At 34.2% G+C, this 18,543-nt stretch overlaps 3 protein-coding genes and 1 long non-coding RNA gene across 15 annotated transcripts in view; 2 read left to right on the top strand and 2 right to left on the bottom strand.

The window, feature by feature from the left end:
* LOC100743196 (protein N-terminal asparagine amidohydrolase) overlaps nt 1-421 on the bottom strand; it is a 27,334-nt gene extending 26,913 nt beyond the window's left edge. Inside the window, exon 1 of one of the 4 annotated variants that reach the window (XM_012390417.3) lies at nt 355-421. The gene's annotated coding sequence lies outside the window, so the exon portion shown is untranslated. Of the gene's footprint in view, nt 1-240 lie in introns of all 4 variants that reach the window. The other 3 variants (XM_012390414.3, XM_033323092.1, XM_012390415.3) reach the window with 3 other exon arrangements.
* Nucleotides 422-2,003: 1,582 nt separating this feature from the next.
* Nucleotides 2,004-4,450, top strand: LOC100743077. 2 transcript variants are annotated; one of them, XR_001102588.3, is made up of 3 exons: nt 2,004-2,337; nt 2,511-2,750; nt 3,119-4,450. It is a non-coding gene; the product is annotated as an uncharacterized LOC100743077 (long non-coding RNA). The 2 variants fall into 2 exon arrangements; XR_004462503.1 differs by having other exon boundaries at nt 2,009-2,337; nt 2,511-2,720.
* A 687-nt stretch (nt 4,451-5,137) lies between these two features.
* On the bottom strand, nt 5,138-17,914 carry LOC100745310 (lysosomal alpha-glucosidase). Of its 7 annotated transcripts, none has more exons than XR_001102587.3 (18): nt 17,458-17,911; nt 16,757-17,168; nt 16,201-16,679; nt 15,396-15,570; nt 15,205-15,295; nt 14,957-15,125; nt 14,819-14,888; nt 14,622-14,726; nt 14,289-14,546; nt 13,991-14,193; nt 13,800-13,907; nt 13,537-13,714; nt 13,292-13,440; nt 13,146-13,230; nt 12,777-13,047; nt 12,032-12,231; nt 11,730-11,886; nt 5,138-5,226 (listed from the first exon to the last, which is right to left on the bottom strand). XR_001102587.3 is itself a non-coding variant. In XM_012390431.3 (17 exons), the coding sequence occupies exons 2-17, from the start codon at nt 17,099-17,101 to the stop codon at nt 11,788-11,790; spliced, it is 2,985 nt and encodes a 994-aa protein (XP_012245854.1). In that variant the 5' UTR covers nt 17,102-17,168; nt 17,458-17,911; the 3' UTR covers nt 11,305-11,787. The 7 variants fall into 7 exon arrangements, 4 of the variants coding, with proteins under 4 accessions (XP_012245854.1, XP_012245855.1, XP_033178976.1 ...); XR_004462501.1 differs by lacking the exon at nt 5,138-5,226 and adding an exon at nt 12,617-12,656 and having other exon boundaries at nt 11,305-11,886; nt 17,458-17,914; XM_012390431.3 differs by lacking the exon at nt 5,138-5,226 and having other exon boundaries at nt 11,305-11,886.
* On the top strand, nt 5,313-10,868 carry LOC100742955 (zinc finger protein 37-like). Of its 2 annotated transcripts, XM_033323087.1 has the most exons (2): nt 5,313-7,103; nt 7,143-10,868. In XM_033323087.1, exons 1-2 carry the CDS (start codon nt 5,934-5,936, stop codon nt 8,571-8,573), a joined length of 2,601 nt encoding a protein of 866 aa, XP_033178978.1. In that variant the 5' UTR covers nt 5,313-5,933; the 3' UTR covers nt 8,574-10,868. The 2 variants fall into 2 exon arrangements, with proteins under 2 accessions (XP_033178978.1, XP_012245856.1); XM_012390433.3 differs by having other exon boundaries at nt 5,313-10,868.
* Nucleotides 17,915-18,543: the final 629 nt, after the last annotated feature.

Below are 18,543 nucleotides of genomic sequence, written 5' to 3'. Positions count from 1 at the left end.
CCGCCGTCGCCGTCACAGCCGCCGTCGCCGTCGTCGTCGCCGTCACCGTTACCGTTATAGTCGATATTGTCGTTCACATTGCCAGCACATAATGTTATCGAGCACACACGACGTAATAACTAACCAACTCGGATTCGTTCAAAGCTTGAGAGCGAAAGAAACGATGGAATGACGAGAGAAAAAACCGTAAAGATATAGATAGAAGAGATACGATCTGATCGTGGTAGTCGTGTCACTTACGATTGCCAGTTACACACAGTCCAAACAGAAAAAGTGAGGCGCTTCGAGTGACAGTTAAACAAAAATTCAATAAGATTGAACCGACACGTTTTCTTTTTCATTACAATTACTCACACAACATCTACATGGTCCGCACTAGCACTCGCGTCTGCACTCGACCTCGTCGTCAGAGTCGCCTCCTCTCCTACCATCTAGCTTCGTTTGTTTCCGTCATTCTTCGACTTTCGCGGCAACAATGGCGCCTTTTGCGATTCGAAATCATGTTTCAACTAATTCTAATTACAAAACCAATTGATTTTCTATAGTCTGTGCTTTCTTTTTTCAACAAATGATGATTATTATTTATTGCTTGTTACTTATTGCATAGTATTCCGAATGAACAGGAAACAAGATAGCTATAAAGCATTATAAAGCACTTCACTTTAATATGTGTATTTATTTTCATGCTTATTGCATATGTATCATATATAACTATAAATATATATCAATAAAAGGATCGTTATCAAATCTTTTCATAATATCCATTAAGAGAAGTAATTCTATAATTTACTTTAGAATTTCATAGAATCCTCAAAGTAAACTAAAAGTAAAATATATAACTACGTTCGAATATAATCAATTTATATATATATAACTTTATATATATTTATAATTTTTATCAATGACACAATGTACCGATGTAATATATTTTTTTAAATACAAATACTGTCATATTATATATTCTCACAATGTGTTCCCTAACTTTTATGTTTCGTGAAAACGTTGTGTAATATGTTATTGTCTAATATGTTACATTACAGATGAGATACCTCGTTTATCCTTACATAACATACATATGCATATATACATACATACATATATATATATATATATATATATATATATATATGTGTGTGTATATATATATATCATTGTACATATCAGGGGCGTGGTTGTAAGGTTGTTACTGAGGAATCTACTATATCGACATATGACACTCTTTAATATCCATTGAATCATAGTTGAATTTGGATGATTCCTACGACGTAGCACAACTATAGAGATACATACATATAAAAACAGAGTGCGTGAGCGAGCTGAAAAAGCGATATAGGAATAGGAAGAGAACGCTCCATAGAAACCCCTTGTGTCCTTCTCTGATAAAGTATGCAGATTCGTACAATAAATATGCATGTGAAACACCGATCAACGAGTGACGCCAGTGTGCATGGCCGATTAGAGACGAGTAGAAAGGGACCTTTATGCAGCGTTCTCTTCCTATTTTTATATTGTATCTATTTGCACTGTTTTACACGGTATTATATGATTGGCATACTTTACCTTTGTATCTCTATGGGTACAATCGCACAATGTATGTACATACTACAGATAAATATACACCCCATTCTCAATTAATATATATACATTGTATATGTGTACATTGAAAAATATTTGTTACTAATTAGACATTTAATATGAAATGATTAAACTTTTTCAGATATATAACAGTTACTAGGCAAATCTCGGATATATAATTACATATCAGGTAATCAAGACAGTTCATAGGTTCTCCGTTTTTAGGTTATTAAGTATAATTTTTGTAAAAGCTTGTAAACAAAACGATAAATGAACGAAATAGAAAAACGCGGTACATTTTAATTTTTAAAAATATCGTTTCGAAAAGGAGCACAAAGAGAGAGAGACAGAGAGAGAGAGAGAGAGAGAGAGAGAGGGAGGGAGTGAGAGTGCGGGGAAGAGCAAAAATACAGACATTTAATCAGGTACATATAATCTTGCGTATTGCACATGTGTACATATTTACACGCCACGTTACATATGTCTATATTCATAAGCGCATATATGTCATATACAATGTGCACTGTACATTATATTTATAATATACACATTTGCTCAAGTCTTGCGCACCATCTATCGGAAGAAGATGGTACAGTATTTCATTAGAATTGTTTCGCCCCTCTATTCAGCTTTTGTGAATTTCATCGGCAGAGTCGAATGTGATTTGAAGATGGCGATACAGGAGTAGGGTTGAGCGGACGCTTCGTAAGGAAGCCTCTTATTTAGCAGTAATAGCTGAAATTTCGATCGCCGTTGTGTCTGGTGAGTAAAAAGTGATATCGAAGGAATTTTGAACAAATTTCGAGTGAGATTTAAATAGAACATGAATGGGAAAGAAATCGGAGATTTCCATCGGTTGAGCAACGAAATCTCGGGATACGTACTTACACAAGTACATATGTACATACGTATGTACGAACCGTTCCTCTTTCCAGACTGGGAAGTTCAATGCGGAGCACAAGCATGTGTCACGTCGCGGTCAAACGAGAGCATGAGTTCTCTAGCGACCGTCTGTATGCGAACAGGAATATTTATGAGCATATGATACACATGATCATATCAATTTGTATTTGTGTACTCGCGCGAGATCATAAAGCTGATTCAAACCAGAGACACGAAAATGGGCAAGAACTTGAGGCGTAACGGTATCATCGATTCATCTCACTTTTAATCTAGTAAATAAAAAGTAGACTCTTTAATTAATTTCTTTAGTAAATAATTAGTTTCGTTGCAATTTTTTGCTTAAAATGAATTTATAATATGTAAATTGATTATAACGTTAATCGATTGAGAATTGAACAAGTAAATATAAATTATTTAATTTAATACAAAAAGGGTCTGTAATTTATAATTAGTGAAACAGCGAAGTAACAGTGAAAACGGTAAGGTGGAAAGTAAACGCTGACATCAATCGATGATACATATCTATAGTATGGTATAACAATTGGTTCATGTGCTTATTCTAAATGACAATAATACATACATACTGATAGATTAAAGACAGCAAAGAAATACCTGCGGTATTTCTCTTGGTTTCTTTCAGATGGTGGCGGGTTCTTTGCTTTTCGTGCTAATGAGGGGAACAATTCAAAAGGGGAGAGGCCTAAAACTACTAACACAATTTACTAATTGAGATGGAGATGGATTATCTTTGTACATATGTGTATATATACATGATATATATATATCTGCAATTGCCAAGTAAAAAAGAGAGCAAGCGATTATGGAATACCAAATGACCAAGCAGTACTCTCGTTTGCGTAAGGTTAATACGCACGCGATCTAGTCAAGAAAAGAAGACTTAAGCTTACTCCTTAAAGAAGAAATTATAACGTTTCGTCATATAGAAGAAGACGATGCAATCAATCCAGAACATGCGAGCTTAACTGTAGAAGAAACATAATAACAGGCTTGAATTGCGAATGTTGTTCCAATCGTACCTTCAAAGTATTGCAAACAAAGACCGTATTTCTGGAAAACCGAGGATCGTGCATCGGATATCGCAAATGAATAACAACACACAGGTAACTCCATCGTAATGAAATATCAATAAACTACCGATTCCGCTAGAATTTTATTACCAAAGGGAATATGTTACCAAAGAAACCATTAATCGAGCACTTGAAAAGCATCGGTGATGGTACGCGCGTAAACGCATAAGTATATGGTTTAATCTTATAGTAATGTGTCTTGCTACATATATATATATATATATATATATATATAGCTATGTTATTAACAGCAGTAATACCAAATTGGTCTCTGCTGAAAGATAAAGAATAGATGACCAACTTGAGGGGGAGTTGGTTATGATCGATTACATAATGAAGAATGTACTGCATGTTAATAATTTTTATGCAAAGGTAATGTACTATAACTGAGTAACAAATCTCGAAGTAAAAGTGACACTCGCCACCATGAAAAGGAGTTATTAACCCATGGAAAATTACGATGCCTTTATCGACTTACTTTCGTTCGTTGGTGTCAGCATTTCGTAATTTAATACCAAAAGAAAAAGAGAAAGATACGAATTTTCTAATTATAATTTTAAAGATTTATATTTCGTGACAAACGATAGATTTGAGTGTAAAAAAAGAACAATCTCTTTTGTTCATATGGAATGCGGTCAATACGGTTGATTTGATGTATGTTATCATCGAACGAACAATCGAAAACGAAAGACTAAGTGAGAAAGGGAGGGAGGGAGGGAGGGAGGGAGGGAGAGAGAGAGAGAGAGAGAAGGGAAGGGAGGTGAATCTATCATATACCGCGAGCGAGTAGGTAAATGAAAGGGTGGGGTTTAGAACAATTAGTATATCATGATGGAGAAGGCGAGGGGTAGAAGAGGCATAAAAGAGGCAGAAGAGATATAAAGTTCTCGAAAGATTCGCTTATAGCAAAGCTGGTAACTCTATCTGAATAAATAACTATTTTATTGACAACAACTTTACTGACATATCGATGAGTATTGAATTCTCCTTCAAAGAAACGTATTCTCTGAAGATAATGAGGAATTAGTGTAGTAGCAGCAGTCGCAATGGGACTCTGTTAGTTGAAAGAAAGTACAGCGAATGACCGAGTTGGAGGAAAGAAAGACGAAAGATTGTAGACGAGAAAATCGAAGGAGGAGGGTTGAAGGAACGAAAAAGGTATGGAAAGAGTCTGAAGCAGGGTGGAGAGGGTGTCTGGCTGGGCTGAGGGGTAAAATCCAGAGCGATATCGACCGTGAATTGCGCTTGCGTGGAAAAAGGCGCGCAATCGCTGTTGAGGAAGCAGCGTACCGCCGCGAGGAACAAGCAGTCAGTCGATCGTCGCGACGACCATCACCGACGAACAATAACCCTGTTGTTCTGCCGTACTTTCTTTATATGGCCGCCGTTATTTCGCAGCTACTATTCCCTCTTGTACTGATATCAATCATTTTGTCGGTCAGAAGAAAAAGCTCCGTGTATTCTCATTGTCAGTACGTTGATCTATTTCATCACGTAACCATTCGGCTGAATTCTTTGATTCTTCCGCGAAAACTGGGTAAATTGTTGTTCTTCGACTATCGGTTTTATCGTTATTCCATTTCTTCCGGTATCCTTGTATCCTTGTAACAGCCTCGGTGATTCCAATGCGCGCACGAACGAAACGCGCATTTACGGAAAGCTACCACGTGAAAAGAGAAGTTGTCATTAGTAAGTATGCACCGAAGGAATTGTAAGTAAGAAGGGGAAAAGAACGCGCCTAGTTATTTCCATGATATTGGCTTTTTTCGTATTTCTTTCATTAGCCCACTTTTAATTTCTGGATTTCGATTACGAATGTAGGATTGGTAAACGATTATAACTATGATTTAAGATATTCACGACGACACGTAAGCTTCAAACAAGAATCCGTTTAAATGTATCACCCGACGCACGCTTGTTTGATGCAATAAATAAAAAGTTAGTGCAATAGACTGTGGACGAAGGAAAAACAGAAAGAAAAAAGGAGTTAAAGAACTAAAGAGAGGAGAAACGCGAACAAAAGTGGGAAAGCGAAATAGAAGGAAGTAAGAGGGGGAGAAGAGAGGAAATATCGAAACGATAAGAATACGATAACCAACTATAGTTACTTTGAACACGAACGTATTGCCTCGCTAAGCTTAACTCCGTTGCTTCTAGTTCTGGCTACAACAAATAAATAACAAATTTTCCTTCAGGACCAAAGTAGAGCCGATGATGAGCGCATTGTGCGATTTTAATATTGATTGTGAAAGTAAAAACAATCACGATTGACGTGTGTTTTGATAAAAAAAGGAAAAAGAAAGAGAAAGGGTGAATCGCAAGTTGCGTATGTAATTGTGTAGGATTAAAAAACAAATAGAAAGTTAAATGGTCAAAATCGATATGCAACAAAACGTTTTAAGTCAAGTAGCTGGAAGCGAACAACCGCAACAAGAGGAAGTTCAGCTGACCGAATTATTACCAGTGAAGCAATCGCGAATAAGGGAGAATGAAATTTTTAAACATATGAACACAAATGCTGATGCGACCGATGCTTTGAAGATACTGCGAAGTTTCACAACTGCCGATAGTTGCTATAACAACGATGAACATGAACTTTGCTCGCGAAATTTGTCTCTTTGCCGAAAAATCGAGCAAATTGAACAAGAAAAACAAGAGAAGGACAAACAGTGGCGAGAAGATAAACTGCGAAAGAGAATTGCTGAGTACGATAAACAAGTGATCGATAGCACCGAAATCAGAAAAGAAAAAGAAAGAAACAATGTTCGAAGATTCGAAAATAAATCGAGGACAAAGAACAGAAAATACAAACATTTCGATAAAAAGTCGATGATTGGTTGTGTAGTAAAATCTACGAAAAAAAGAACGATCGTTCGTACGGTAGAAAATACTAAAGATCAAAGAGATGAAGGAAATGGCGACGATGGGATGACACACCGCTATAAATTAGGAGAAAACGCATTCCTCGAAAATGAGAGGGGAAATTTCTTATCGGAGAATAACGAACAGGTAGAGTCAACAATTTATTTGGATTTAGACAACAATAGTGAGTTAAACGATGACGTTTACATGTTTCGTCGTGAGTTGATAGATGGGGAACAAGGACGGAAGGTAAACTTAAGAAAAGTGGAACAAACATACGAAAACGAGAAGTCTGCGAAGACTACCGATGGAACGTTATTCAATCGAATAGCGATTCCTCGTGGGACGTCGATTGAAAATAACATTGATGTAGCAGAAAAACGATTTATTATCACTGCTGAGAAAAATAGCATATTTGATACGAAAGTATCAAACCCAAAATTGTTACTGGGAGATTCGGCAAACGTATCAAATGTCAATTTTCATATAACAACGATGAGTTACCTTGCGGGGAATAAAGATAATAATAATAAGGTTCAAGATGAAGAGAATCCTACAAATCCATTATGCAGACCAGAAACCTCCGACAGTATAGTGGCTACCAAATCGACGTCGTCAACGTCAATATCAACATCAACGTCATCGTCATCGTCATCGTCATCGTCATCGTCATCGTCATCGTCATCGTCGTCGTCGTCGTCGTCGTCGTTGTCATCGTCATTGTTGTCATCATCAACGCCGTCGCCGTATTCGAAGGAAGAGAATACAAACGGCAGCGAGTGCGACCGCAGCAAGAATCAAAGTACCGCTTTGCACGGTATGAAAACTAAACAAGAGAATCAGCAAAAGAGATATTGTTGCGTAGTGTGCGAGGCGCGATTTAAGGGTAGCGGAGGTCTTCGTAACCACTATAAGATCGTACACGGTGCGGGACCAATCTTCAAATGTGACGAGTGTGGGAAAGAGTTCCCTTTAAAAGAAAGATTAAAACTGCACGTGAGAACACATACTGGCTTCAAGCCATATAAATGCCCAGAATGCGACAAGAGTTTCGCCAGAGGAGGACAACTGGTGCAGCATCGACGTACTCACAGCCAGGTAAAACCGTATCGTTGCGGTTTATGTTCTGGCACGTTCACCTGCGCTGCGAATTTGGCGTTACATGTAAAACGACACAACGGACAAAAGGATCACAAGTGTGAAATCTGTGGTCGTGCGTTCGTTCGGCGAGACGCTCTCAAGAAACATTTAGAATGTCTTCACAGAGACGTTAAATCTTTTCTCTGTGTAATCTGCAACAAGACGTTCAAGGGCCATTTACCTCAACACATGAGAACGCATGCACGTGATCGGCCACACGGTTGTGCCACGTGTGGTCAAAGATTTGCTCAAAAATCTCAATTGACTGTCCATCAGAGAACGCATTCTGGACAAAGACCGTTTAGGTGTTTGGTTTGTTGGCAGGCATTTGCACACTCGACGGCACTTAAACTTCACACAAGAAGACACACTGGCGAAAGACCGTTCAAATGTGCCGAATGTAACGCTGGTTTCACGCAACTACCCCATTGGAAAAAACACATGAAATGTATCCATGGCAGAAATGAGCCGTACGCTTGCAAAAAGTGTACAAGTTTCTTCAGAATTAAAAATGATCTGGAATGCCACGAAAAAACTTGTCATCCTGAATCCGAGACTGAACACGACGTTCCGAATACTCAAACCTCAGATTTAATCACAAACACGATCATGCCAGCATCTATTTCCATGGCCTTACAACCGACAGCGACTCTGCTTTCCAATGAAATAATCAGCGATAAACCCTCGCCGTCGCCCTCCAAATATAGAATAATGACTGTCGAGAGGATGAGATTGTTGCTCGCTGTACTTCTTAAAAGAATCAGCAAGCAAGAAAGACTCGACGAACTAGGCTTTGGTAAACGACTGATCGACCAAGTTCTTTACGATTCTCTGATATCCGCTGGCAAAGATCCAGTGGCAAGCAACGGTTTATCCGAACTTGAAACACTCACCAAGAATCTCGAGATATTCCTCAAATGGACTGTACCTAAAGAACATTGGGAACATTTTCGCAAATTGAATAAAACTCCCGAAGATATTTTGGAAACATTGACTGCTACTTAAATCAAAGTCCTACTCGTTTTAACATCATCTATGTGGCAATCGCTGGTATATATTTACCAAAGACTAACAAAAATACCGGTCGATACCTCAAATCCTTTCAAAATTACGATCTGATCCTGATTCTAAAGCAGACGCTTTTTAGATCCAAGACTGCCTTTCTTCAACCACAGGCGATCTTTGTACCAAGTCCTATATTATTATATTTTCCTTCGACAATGATTACATAGATGGACAGTGGGTAGATATAGGTACAGGTGAACAAATAACAGAAAATTTCAAGTAACTAAGCGAAACGATACGTATCTGTCAGTGAACAGAACAGGCTACCTAGTAATAATAATCTAATTTTAAGAAACGAAATCATTAGTGATTATTTATTAGAATTTCGATGCACAGACGTTCTTTCATATAGTATAAAATTAGTACTTGCTAGTCCAAAGTGCAAATGTAATATTCCTAATAATAGGCAAGCGACTCGTTATAATCAGCGTTTCTACTTCTGCCGTTTTATTCCTCTTTCCGTATTATGAAAGATCAAATATAAAATCGATTTACGACATAGCATGCACTTTAATGATATTCAGAATGAGTTTTACACTGACTATGTTTTGTACAAGTAATACCGAGTTGTGTAAAAACTAATAGACTTGATAAATACTTTAATATTTCATCATCTAAAATTGAAAAGTCGGTATTCAATTTGCTTTGTGATAAGTTAGTTATATGTACATCGCGTGCCATGTTGTTTGTTTGTACTGCAAAAACTCGTACGAACAATATGAAAATACGTAGATTTTATACTTTTACGCAAAGTATAAAGCGATAATATACACGATATATAATTTTCATTGTGATTTATGTGATTCTAAGTGATATGATACTTCAATTTCATGAGTTGTTCCTCGTTAACGAATATATAAGTATATCTGTTACCGTACAGATATTTTTAACAGTCAACAGGCTACGTTTTCTTCAGGGTGCCATGCGTCATACTATTTCTTGCCCATGGTAATATTAATAACTCTTTTTTATTTATTATATAATATCGTCCAGATGGGTGTACTACATGCTGCTCATTTTCATCGCTTGTACAAAAATATATGAGATGATATTATGCATGTTACGATGATGGCTAATATTATCGATTACGAACAACAAATGGAAAGGTGTACGTATGGCAATAAATTGAAAATGCATTTGTATTTGCCGTAACGGGAGATATATTTTGTTAATGATGATGATACTGATGATGACGATAAGTAAACAGGAAGGGAGAACGGGAGCGGACACAGAGAAAATCGATTAGAAAATTTGTTGTTGTGTAAATTAATATGTAGATATGTCTGAATGATGATACGAGTATCGTAGTTCAAGTTTTTGGGTAATTTCTTACTTAATTCGAAGAGGCTAAATACCAATGTAGGCTACTGTATGTGTTTGTAGCAATACATATATTCCATGAATTAGACGTAAGCATTTTATATTTATAGATACATTCATTGTTGTGTGCAAGTTACTGCACAAGTATAACGTTCAAGTTAAATGTATATAAACTTTATTGATTTTCCTTTGTGATATTTTTCTTGCCATTATTTTACTTTCTGTTTGTTTCTTTTTTCTAGATTATACGATACGTTATTTTCATTTGAATAGAAAATTTGTGAAAAGAGCAACATTTTCGATCTTTTCGTAGAATCTTTTTCAAATCTAAAAAAAGACGCGCGGTGCTACATGGAACTCTGTTGTGTTCGTGGCCCCGTTGTCAAACGGGAGCCTTCCAATACCTAAAAGCCTTATAGTCGTTATTTCCTTTTCTCATATGTACGTTGTGTAATTCTCGTTAGCGTATATTTGTTCGTTTCAGTGCGTAAATCGTGCATATTAACGTTAATATGTTTAATAAATATGCTCGTACGCATAAAACGCAAGTTCATCTTTTAAATAGGCATAAGTAAATGTGAGCAGACAATAATGATTAAAGTTGCAAGATTAATATAGTTGAGAAGAATAAAAAATATGTATACACGTATATTACTAATATTACATACGATTAAGTATGTTATTTTGTTTTATTAGTATGCAATACAAATAGAAAAATATATAATTAATTATACAATTGTGTATATTACGTAGTGCGATAATATTATACCGAGTAATAATTATCAATTTGTTAGAAACTTTTCCAATATGTACAATATCCATATGTGAAAAGGTACCACGTACTAGATTAATATTTTATATTTTGTAAATGTTTCAAACATTTTCTACATATAATTACATCGTGTTAATTTCATAGTTTTACGAGTTTTAGTTTATGAAACCCGATAAAATCAAATGTTTGTATAGGTCATTTCGTACGACAAAATGATCCGATAAAAATAATTATTTTCTAACAAATGACGTTTGAAAATTTGAAACAAAGATCTCAACGAAATCATCCATCATTTATTCGATACGTGTCTACGTATTCGTCTTATAAAAATTCAAGCAAGCGTATGTAAGTACGATAGGTTACTTACACGACGTATATATGTATATTGACAAGGACTACAGTCGGTTTGGGCTAGTCGCATTGAAATTTATTCCAAAGATAAGAATCTACTTTCTGCTATAGAAATGCAAATAAAGGTCATAGAAGACACTGAATATAGATCGAGGTCGTAAGGCACACTTACATGATTGTAAATACGCATATAGAATTCAAAGAAGGATTTCAATGTTTTAATGATGATGCTGTTTAAGTGCTCGAATTGCTTTATTTTATATACGTTAAACGGTGCCAAAGTGAAATTTTTCATTCAACATTATCTATTGTGTGATGATCGATTACCTGTGTTGTTATATTTCCTATTGCTTTCAATTATGAACGAACTATATGTAAAGTCTGCGTTACATTTAATTACGTTCTAATTAATACGCGGAGAATGGATTATTTCGAAACATTTCGAATTATGTATACTTATTATTTTTATTCGTTCTAGTGCCATAACGTATTCTACTTTATTGTATAGTCAATTGTACAGTTATTTCAATAAAATGCTTCTCTTCTTTATTCAAAAAATATGTGCTTTAACATGTAGGAATATATGTATACAAATAGAGTATTATAGTAAAATTAATATTAAAAACGATTGAAATATATTTTGTATATCATACCTGTAGCAACAATATTATATGTAATACAAGTGAACATATATTTTGAGCAAGTTTACTGTCATTTGTTACTGTCATCGTGTTGTTCAAAATCAGTGTATTCCCAAGAAAGCAAGAAATTCTCTCTTAAGTCTATTTGTAAGTTGCTTATGTTCAAACACTGAAAAATTACTTTAGGTAATTCATATTTTTACATGTTGAATATGCAAAAAAAGATAAAAGTTATACAATCAGAACAATCTCATTAGAATTTGAAAATAGTTGTCACGCTTTTATCATTCTAATTATAAGAATAGAAAACTCACATTTTCTTTGCTGTCATATTTAAATTGTATTTCGTGATTGTTTAAAGATACTCGTGAAATATTAGATGTTATTCCCCATATTTGTATTTCTCCTAAGATCATTTTTTCATTAAAAGAACTCTTCATTGCTTTGGCAGCGGATAGAGTATTATTCTCAATGGTGAAAACTGACCATACAAATTGTTCCTTCTCCAGCGAATCTGTAAATACACATCCGCTTATTAAAACAAGCTTATGCAAAATTTAAGTAATTATGTAGAAAAGGGCGTGCTTTATCATTCTTATTGATCTTGATATATGTTGTTGAGATCAGCATTCTGAGTAATTTCACTTTTACGTGCATATGACCACCGCTCAACTTTAGTTTCCGATGGTATTTTGATTATTAGGCAATAAATATAAAAAATAATTACAGTTTTATTTTTTGAGACTGCCGTAATCGTATTACCGATGAGACAAAAATTCTGTTATAGACCCAGCATAATGTTCCATGTGAACATTATGTTCAATGAAATCAATTAGATGGTCTCTCCTATATTATTATCATAAATTCCATATACATTTATTATTTAAACTAAATCTTACCTGAACCAGCTCAAACCAACAGTCGAACCGAAATCTAGTCCTAAAAAGATCATATACATTTCGCAAAACTAAGGCCGAACAACGGTCAATGAAATCAGTAAGGTCTATCCTTTTCTATAGAAATTAATACTACTAACTATGGCATCAATGCAATATATACCTAAACTATCGCCATCATCCCAATATAGTTCGCCTTTTGCCTTTTTCACATGATCCAAAGTAATCAATAATTCGAAATTATTCTTTCTACTGCTAGTTGTAGTATCAGCTGGTTTCTGTACTGGTAAAATGGATCCTCCGCGAATCATCAATGGTATAGTATCGAGTGGCGCATTCATCGTGTAATATTTACCCAGCGCGAAGACGGATTCTTTTGTATAAAAATTATACCACACTCCATGTGGTAAATAAGCTGATACTTTCGTTTTGTTCTAATAATCAGGAATGGAGTGCATCAAAAAAAAAAAAAAAATATGACTGTTTTAACTATTTAAATATTAGTGATTTATTAACATGGACCTTAACTTACTTCTTCTAAAACTGGAATTATCATCAAAGAACTACCCCATAAGAACTGAGTGTCGATATCGTATGTGGCCGAATCGTTCGAGTATCTAAAAGAATGTTAAATCTTACAAGCACTCTAAACAGGTCTTATATGGTCAATACACTTACTCAAAGAATAGTGGTCGTGCTACAGTTTCTCCAAATTTATGTGCTCGAAATAATAACGTATATAAATAGGGTAACAACCAGTAACGTATCGTAAGGGCACGCTTTGATGATTTTATTACTAAATCGCCCATAGCAACTGGATCTTGTTCCTATAAATGATATATAATAACAATATTAGACATATCGTTTGAAAGAAATAATTGAATTTAATGGTCTTCATGCAGTAAGAATTCATAAATACAAACGATTGTATCGTCGGAATTATGATTACGAGAAAAAGGATAAAATGCACCAAGTTGCATCCAACGATTACATAATGCCGCTGTTGTATTTCCATTAAATCCACAAATGTCTGCACCAACCATTGGTATTTGGTAAAAATTCATCAACAATATTGCTGGAATACTCATTTTTAAATCGTGCCTAACGTATGTCCAATGTATTACGTAAAATGCGAATATTTAATAAATATTTATGAATATTTATAAACACTAGGCGCAACAATTACCATGAGGAATAAACATCTCCTGTCCAATGACCAGCATAGTGCCCATGACCCACCCAAGTTGAACGCGATATTATAAATGGTCTTTTTCGTCGAATATTGGTCAGTGCACTGTGTACATTGCCAATGTTACGTAATTTAACTATGCTTTATACTTCACTTGTAAGTTCTTTTATGATTAATAGCGTACTTACTAATTCGTTGCTATTGCTTGACTTGTGCCATAAGTATTATGAAGATCATAATGAAGACCTAAGTAATGCTTAGCGTTCATGCACAATGTTTTTGTTGCGAGTATGTCTCCTACAACGTTCGGTACATATTTCGGATAATCCAATTTACTTTTTGGACATCCATTTTTATGTCCATCGTAAAAATTAGATGGCTCATTCATATCCTAGCAATAGGTAAAAACACAAAGCAAAGATGAATATTATTAATGTAAGACAATTTTATTTTCACTAATAGATAATAGAAAATATGTATGCATACGATCCAAGCACCGTCGTATGCAAAACTATCATGCATGTTGCTCATCATGTGGAAATAATAGTTTTGCGTTTTGGGATTCGTAAAATCAGGCCACACAGTAGAAACAAAATTCCACGTCTTGCCAACAAATGGCTGATCAGTTGCTCCATCTTTTATAAATATATCTTCTTTCATACCTTCATCATATGGCAAATAAGTTCCGTGCTTTTCAGAACCAGATATTCCCGCATCGATTAAGGGAATATAATGCATTCCTCTCTACAATATATAGAATGTCATGCATCATATTAAATTTGTATATTTTTTACATGTATATATAACTTCAAATCATACTGAATGTATTTCATTCACAAATTGTGGTAACTCCTTAAATGTTTTTGGATTATATGTGAAATCGTTATTTTTATCCATGTAATCTAAATCATTCCATTGAGTATCCTGAAAATAAAATGAATGAAAATGGTTAAACTTCATCTATTACATATTCGTTTAAAGAATATGAATTTAATGATTTATGTAAAACATGTTACAAATGGAATTCCCGCTGCTATGGTTCTATTCCATATTTCCTTTGTTTTTTCTAAGGTTCCATATCCGTATCTGCACAATTTTGGAAAATATAATAAGAATATAATAACAATTATTTTGCAATGAGATAACTTTCCTACCTGCATAAATGAAAACCAAGGGACCAATATGGGGGGAGAAATGGTTTACCTATTATCTCAGAATATTGTTTTATGACATCTGTCGGGGTTGGACCCAGAAAGAAATATATATCAAAAACACCGCCAATAGTTCGAAAGGTAATAGCAGGCGACGGTTGTAATATCACATCTACAAATAGCAGACGTTATGACACATATTTCAGCGAATTATATAATATAAATTAAAGATTACTTTTAACATCATTTACCCATTGCATTACTATTGAGAAATAGAAGCCCGTGAGACCTTCCGGAATTTTCAATTATGAGATAGAAGGGATGAGATCCATATAAATTTGCCTAGATTTTGAAAGCTTGTCTTTATAAATATATATGTTAAAAAATGTCAAGTAGAAACAAAGTGTAAATTTAAATAATGTCTTAAAATGAATCAACATACATTTTCTATTGGTGGTTGATCCTTGTTCAATAATGTAAACATTTGCCAATTAGTATTTAATTTTAGCTTCGTTTTATGTTCGCCAATACCATAAATATTATGGCTCGGCAAAAGAGTGCTTATCTGCAAAAACTGATCAGCAAATATGAAACCTCCTGTATTAATAGAGTCAAATCTGGATATGAAAAAAATAAAAATAGTTGTATTATATATACATATGTGTATATACGTATATACATAGCTGTCCAGTTTATCTGTGAACAGTTAAATATTTCGAGAAATATAAAAGATACGTAAAAATGATTCAGGCAAAGATCAGAATATTGAGAGTCTCATACGTTGGTATTTATATCACCTTGAAATGATCCTGAAGTGCCCTGTGAACATTACATTAAAGTTTTTAAATGCATCTCTATATTTTTTATTATATATTTTTATAGCTGACACCAAAACATTTTCAAAACTTTACAAGCATGTGTATTTCGTGTAACATAATTTTGAAATATAAAATGATAAAGTTACCAAAATACTGCCAACATTGTAATAAAAAATATACAAGAAACTTTAATGCAATACTCTTAGGTCATTTCAAGATCACTTCAAGATGATATACCAGAAATACCAGCACGAATGTACCCCTAATATGCTCAAACTTTTGTCTGAATCAATCTCTCGTGTCTCTCATATTTTTTTGAGATATTTAACTGTTTATAGATAAACTGGACACACTATATGTATATATGTTCATACACATATAGGATAAAAGTAACACAAAATTCAAATGTTACTCACAAATGTTACTCACATCACTGTATCATCTAAAGTTCTGTATACTTTAAAACCAGGTTTAGTATTATCAATCTCTAATTTGTATTTTGCATTAACGTTTTTTTGAAGAAATGGTTTGGGATCTGCTCTGAGAGGCCATGGTGGTTCATATCGTTTCTTAAGAGGATCATATATTTTTATACGTAGAATAGTATCATCTATAGTGCTGGTTTCTACTTTAACCAGTGGTAGGTCATCTTCATAAAAGGAGCTTTTTATTTGTTTGAGGAATCCAAAAAAGTTGTTTCCTTCTTTACTAAAATTTTGATACCTGTATATGCTCCAATCACTTGGATAATAACAATATGGAAGATTCAAAGGAACAGGTCTTGTCGTTGATATTTTTTTGTTAAGAGAATTCCAGCAACAACCTCTATTTCTACAGGATAATTCAGATGCTCCATCTTCAGGATGACAATCAAAGCGTAATGTAACGGGAATGTTGTTGCACTGCTTCTAATGAATAAAAGTTATAAAACAATGATTACTATAACCTGCAATCATGCTTTTTAATTATAATATTTGAAACTCACTTGTACAATTCTAGGAAATTTCGATATTGTGTCATGAGATTCTATATCATATTCAAAATTTTCTTTTTTAGATAATATCATAGAATCATTAACCAGTTTATAATTCGTATTCTGTAGAATTTCGTCATTTCTAGAGATTATATCTATTTTATATTCTTCTATAATAATGCATTTGCTTTGTTGTAAAAATACTATTATTACACCAAGCAGAATAATGAACATGATCAATTTCAGAAAATTATATGTTAATATATACTTGGAATATCTATCTAAAACCTTATTTTTTGGTACAAATTGTTGTATATCTTTCACATTCATTTCTATTGTTTTTATAAATTTCTTCATTCGTTAATTCGTTAATTAACTTCGGTATTTTGTATCTCTTTGAGTATTGAATAGGCCACCACCTTTAATAAGAAAATTAAATAGAATTAGGTTGAAAATAAGAAAGTTGATAAAAAACAGTTAAAAGGACTAAAATTTACCAATGAAAAGTAATCTAAGATATCAGTTTCTATACAAATATATCTATAATACATAACATAATAATACATAACCTTAAGAGCCACGTACAAAAGATAACCATATACATACTATTAATACATATAAGAAACATGAATCTTCATTATTTTTATAGACTTATGCACGTTTTAATACGTCAAACATTACAATAATATATTTAACTAAATTATTTCCCACTATATATATTTTATTAGTATTAAAATGTTCTCTTATATACAACATGAAAATCCCACTTATCATCGAGCATTATTTTATACAGAGAGGAAATGAGAATGCTCACTGCTCACGCTACTGATACTATGTAGACACTTAGGTAAGTACATGATACATGGCGTTTGGAGCGACCATTTTATGACAATAAACGGCTCGCAGTTGCTTCACATATCTTCGCATCTGTAAGACAACACTAATGTAACGATGAAACTTATATATTTTTAATACTTTGTTAATTAAAAATTTTATTAACATAGTGAAATTTTTTTGATTAAAATGAGACCACGATATTGTTATATAATTCGAACATATTGTTTGGCCTTATAAATTTTCCTTCTTCGATCGTCAGTCGGTCGCTATGATTTGTAGCTGCACAATATCCAGCTAGTTTTTAGCATGATTGATCTGTTTTGCACGCGAACTAAGAATGTTCCTAGTAATGTTTTGTTGTCCTTTCCTAATTTCCTTGTATATATATATATGTCGGAGATGAAAGAACACCGGAGCCTTTGGAATTTTGGATAATCCCGCAACATTGTAATCTAGAGTCTACTATAGCTGTAATTGAACAATTGTAGTTATTCAATCCGATTGTAATTGTTCGCGAGTTGTGATAATGAGTTTGGGCTCGAGGCGACAGCTAGTCGCTGAACGTAGCCGCGGTCACGGGATGAACGCTTTGTCTAACAAAGGTATGGAGTAATTCTATAGCTCTCCTTAAAAGAAATATTCGTNNCCAAACGTAGCCGCGGTCTCGGGATGAACGATTTGCCTAATAAAGGTATGGAGTAATTCTATAGCTCTCCTTAAAAGAAATATTCGTGGCGACACGCGACAGTAAACATTACAACGGTTTCTGTCCCGTGGCTCGCCACACGCAGACCCTATTCTTCGAGCAAGACGATTGCTAGATATTCTTCGAGTAAGATGATTGCCAGATGTCTATGCGTCTCCGCAGTACATGTTCAGCTAGCCCGAGGGTCCGTTATAAATCTTAAGATTTAGTTGACTAAAGTCCTTTAAACAAACAAACGGTCTTTGTCCCAACTACG

This window comes from Bombus impatiens, unplaced genomic scaffold, assembly GCF_000188095.3.
Source record: "Bombus impatiens unplaced genomic scaffold, BIMP_2.2 scf_0775, whole genome shotgun sequence".
NCBI lineage: Eukaryota > Metazoa > Arthropoda > Insecta > Hymenoptera > Apidae > Bombus > Bombus impatiens.
Note: the sequence above shows the minus strand (reverse complement) of the source record. Positions and strands in the feature narration are given on the sequence as shown.